General features: G+C 42.6%; 1 protein-coding gene across 1 annotated transcript; it reads left to right on the top strand.

The window, feature by feature from the left end:
• Positions 1–1622: 1622 nt before the first annotated feature.
• On the top strand, positions 1623–4864 carry LOC125028190. The gene is made up of 5 exons (XM_047617575.1): positions 1623–1692; positions 1906–3192; positions 3295–3342; positions 3502–3505; positions 3667–4864. Exons 1-5 carry the CDS (start codon positions 1623–1625, stop codon positions 4862–4864), a joined length of 2607 nt encoding a protein of 868 aa, XP_047473531.1.
• The last annotated feature ends 136 nt before the right edge of the window (positions 4865–5000 follow it).

The raw sequence follows: 5000 nt of genomic DNA, 5'->3' as shown, positions 1-5000 counted from the left end.
TTATACATATATAGTTATATATTCTTACTTATATTGACATGAATATGTATGTATGTATGTATATATATATATATATATATATATATATATATATATATATATATTCACACAGATACATACATATATTTGTATAAATACGCATATACATACACACATACATACATATCCACAGACTGATACAAACACACTCATAAATGTCTTTTATATTTATAAATGTGTATATATACTATACATACAAGTTTATATTTGTATATACACGTATATACATACATTTCCTTCACACACACATATATATAGTGATTTTTATGTATGTACACATGAATGCATGTGTTAGCATACGTACTATTTTCCATTCTCAGATTACTGTGAAAGTCTCCTTATAGTAAACTTCACTTACTTTTTTTCTTAGAATATTTTAATTTGTGAATTTTTACTAAGTTAAAAGGATTAATATGGATAACTTATGAATTACATTATAAGATCATTAAAACACCCACAATATCACTCTTTATTATCAGAATACATCTATTGTCTATTCGCAATTGTAGTTGATATATATTTCCATCGTGTTTGCTGTCCAGTAATGAAGATCGATTCGCCGGACACTTCTTACTTTCCCTTCCTTCCAGCATGCGCTTCATGCAGTTATCCTCAGCGGCACCTGGAGTGGGCGGGCGTAACGAAGAAAGTCGCTTGTGATTGGTCATCTAAATTTCCGAAATGCTGGAGGCCTACACTTGTCTCGCAAGGAACGATACACATTTATTTCCAGATATACGATCCATTTATTATTGTATAATCTACATAGCCGTATCCCTATTTTGAAGTACCCTGGAAAAGCATGCGTAAAAGAATCTGCCCAAGAGTGGAAGTAAGAAAAACAAATAACAAGCCTAGGATAGTTTGGGTATTGCCCACCTCCTCCCGGCATTACCGACGTCCTTGAACGTACAGTTTAGAAATATTACTGAAATGAGAATGAAACTGCCCAACCTCACTATAAATAGCCCCACACTTCCAAAAGACCGACAGAGTCGCTGAACTCGACCCTCAAATCACTTCTCCCTCACTCTCTTCTGAACACGCGAAAGGTAAGCAGCGTGGTCCTTAGTGAAGTAGAAATGATGTGTTCGAAAGCGAATCTTATTTCAGTTAATGTGAAGTGTGCTGTGTAAGGTGGAAGCTGTGAGAATCATTTACATTTCTCTCTACAGTTTTATCTTTAATGCTTCTATTCTACTGTTGTGTTTTTTTTCTTCTTCTTTTTGTTTTTTGTTTTTTGGTGATATGTAAAACTACGAAGTGAATACTATTTAAGCCCTATGAAATGAGACTCGGATTCTCTCTCTAACCATCGCTTCTAATGCATTTTATAGACTCGTAATATGTTTGCTTCATACGCATTGGATACCTTAGTTTGGCTCCATAGCATGTGCCCCTTTACTAAAGTCAGCATCAGCGTCAACCAACCTTGACTAATAACGTGGAAGTCGCATCTATTTTTTTTTTTTTTTTTTAAATGTGAAGCTCTTGCGAGTGCGAAAGAGAAACAGAAACCTAATTACATGTGTTGTGAAAAATGAGATCTTGGCAATATTCCCTCAAAATGGAATATTACCATGATGCTAGAGTGCGGTACTATAAGTGAAATCTCTCAGCGTGTAATTTACATAATGTGGTTCATTGATATAAGTGTGCAAGCAAATTTTGATTGTGTCAGTCACTTATTCAGAATCTATGCATTGCATAACTTCCTTATATCCCTAACAGATAATTTCAATGTATACTACTATATATTTTCACGAAACATAAGAGTAGAATATTTTCGAGTGGGGAGCCATCTTTTCTCAATACCCATCACTCGGAATCAGTTCCCTGTATCTATAGTTTATGTACACCAATTAGGTCTCGTTGCTCATCTGGGCGATAAAGTCCTCTCGGGTCAGCCCACACCGCATGGAGAAGTTGCACAGATGGAGGGGCGTGTGATTGGACTTTATTCCCAAATGAGTTGGCGAGACGCGGGCCTTCCAATCACCGCTGCTCTACTCTGTGGAATTTCTCTTTGCAGGATGTGGCACTTCACGGTGACGTTGCTGCTGCTGGCTCTGGCCTCGGCCGAACCCCAGGGATACAATTACCCGGAACCCGACAACCAATATCTTCCTCCCGCAAAATGCAACCTTGCTCCTGTCACCTCCGTCGTCTACAACACTCAGCTTCAGACCTCGGTCCGCCTTCAGACCGTCAATCAAGTTAATACTCAGTACACAACCACGACCATTGTCAGGCAACAGGTGGTACCAACCACACTTTTCCAGACTCGTGTTCAGACACAGGTCCAGTATCAGACCAGCGTTGTTCAACAAACAACTATTCGTGCTATTGAGAGGTTTGTCACACAGACCATTCCCAGTCCACCTGTTGTACAAACTCGTTACGTCACTTCAACCCGTGTGGTGCCACAGGTCAACTACGTCACACGTACACAGGTGCAGACACAGGTGGTTCCTGTCCAGGTAACTAACACTCAGATCAGGACTATCATCCAGCCTCTAACTAATTACCAAACACAGCAGCGCCAAGCTACCCGTGTTGTCACTGTCCCAGGCCGTGACGTTGTACAAACTCGTGTTCAGACTGTTGTTCAGACCTCCATTGTCAGGAGCCAACAGCCAGCTATCACCCGTTTTGTAACATCAACACGCGTCCAACAGCTACTAAAGACATCTATCGTCCGTGGACAGGACGTTCTCAGAACTACTGTTGCTCAGCGTCAACAGATCATTCCTTTCACTTCTGTTAACACTCGTTACGAGAATGTTGTTGCTACTCGTCAACAGCTGCTGACCAAAACCAACATTGCTACCCAGACACGCATTCTCACACAGGTGGTGCCCCAAGAGGTGGTGCGTACACAGCTGGTTCCCACCACAATCTACACTACTCTCTTCGAGACAAGGGTTCAGCCCATCACAAAAGTGCAGACCGTTGTCAGGACCCTATACGTCACACCGGTCCCCGTCGTACAAACCCGTCAGGAAGTCAGAACATCTGTGCTCCAAGTACCCGGTGAAGACCGCGTCGTTAACCGGGAGCTGGTGCAGACCCAACAAAGACAGCAGCTCGTGTACCGCACAGTTGACCAGTCTCGCCAAGTTACCGTCACTCAGACAGTTACTTCATCTTGTGGTTATAATTACGATGCACCGGCCATTCCCTTCATTTTTTAGAAAAACAGCTACTTCGTTCCACAACCTTTAGATCATCTTGATTTATATTAAATTTACACAGATTTCATCAAATCTCTTTATATTTCGCTTCCCAGTGAACTGTATGGAAGTAAATGTGAAATACACGCCAATATTCCTATACAACTTTTTATTACTCCTACATATTAAATATTCTTTATGTACTACAGGCAATCCATAGTAAGTATCTTGCTATTAATTCACATGATGTGGATTCTGTATTTTTATTAAATTTTGCTTGTTATTCTAGGAAAGTAAATTCTGTTATATATTGGAGGCATTACTTCTCACTGAAATTAACTCATTTCATAGCCATATTTCTATGCTCATCCCATGTCTTTTCACACATCAACTTTCATTTTTATCAACTTTCAGTTAACTCAACTGGTGTAATAGTACCCATTCTATTCTTTAGGATGAGGACGCTGCTGCTCTCCCTGCTGGTCGGCTGTGCCTTCGGAGCGTCCGTCGAGAGGCCTCGCCGTCAGATCTTCGGAGCTCGCATTAACCTCGAGTCCTCCTATTTGCCGCCAAAGGAAGAAACCCAATGCAAGCCATCTGTCGTCTACCGCACGCAGCTCCAATATTCTACGGTAGTCATTCCATCAACCGTCTACAACACAAACGTCCAGTACATCACACAAACATCCGTTCGAACACAGCAAGTCTTCACTACCTTATACTCACAGATCGTCCGCACTCAGCAGGTTCCTTCAGTAAGATACCAAACTCTCACTGTCACCAGCACTCAGGAAAACTTACGCACACAGCTCGTCACTCTTCCTCCTCAGGTCAACTACATGACTCGTACTCAACAGAGTATCACAACCCAAGTGCAATACCAGACACGGTATGAGACTCGCGTCCAGCAGGTACCTACCACCGTCGTTAGGAACGTCGTCTCAACACAGGTGGTGCCTCAACAGGTTGTCAGCACTGTCTACAGAACACAGACGGTTATAAGAACACAGCAGTTGCCAGATCAGACTCGTATTGTACCTACTACTCAGTACAGCACCCGTTATTCTACTGTAGTCATACCTGCACAGAACGTCGTCAGGACTACCCAACTTCTCAGGACCAACGTCGTCACCCAAACCATCACACAGCCTGGTCAGACTCGAGTCATCACCTCTACACAGTTGGTTCCTGTCACCACCACCATCGTCTCGCAGGTGGTTCGCACTAATACGCAGATTCAGTATGTAACACGTACTCAAGTAGAACAGCGAGTCTCCACCGTCGTCCGTACACAGCAGGTGCCACAGTACAACACAAGGATCGTCACCGTTCCTCAACAGGTCGTGAGGACACAGTTCTCTACCCGAGTGGTTCCTACAACCATTTTCACTCAGAGAACAGCGTCTTCATACATCAACCTTCCCGCTCAGACACGCTACGTCACAGTCACTCAAACCTCCGTCAGGACACAACAATTGCCCGGTCAGACCCGCATTCAATATAACACCAGAGTCGTCTACAACACCAATTACGTGACTTCTACCGTATACAGGGAACAGTATAACACCGTGACGGCCACCGCTACCGTCAATGGAGACTGCGGCTACAGCTACCCAGCTCCCGCTCGCGCCTTCAACCCCTTCGCCAACTAGAGGATCTTTTACACAAGATATTTCGTCGGTGAAGATGGCCTTTCCTCAGAGAAATGGGAATTAATTTGCATCACATTAAAGAGATAATTTCACAGAAACCATGTACAAAATGTTTTAAGCTTTCCTAACAATTTCG

The sequence above is a fragment of the Penaeus chinensis genome, chromosome 8 (genome assembly GCF_019202785.1).
Source record: "Penaeus chinensis breed Huanghai No. 1 chromosome 8, ASM1920278v2, whole genome shotgun sequence".
Classification (NCBI taxonomy): Eukaryota; Metazoa; Arthropoda; class Malacostraca; order Decapoda; family Penaeidae; genus Penaeus; species Penaeus chinensis.
Note: the sequence above shows the minus strand (reverse complement) of the source record. Positions and strands in the feature narration are given on the sequence as shown.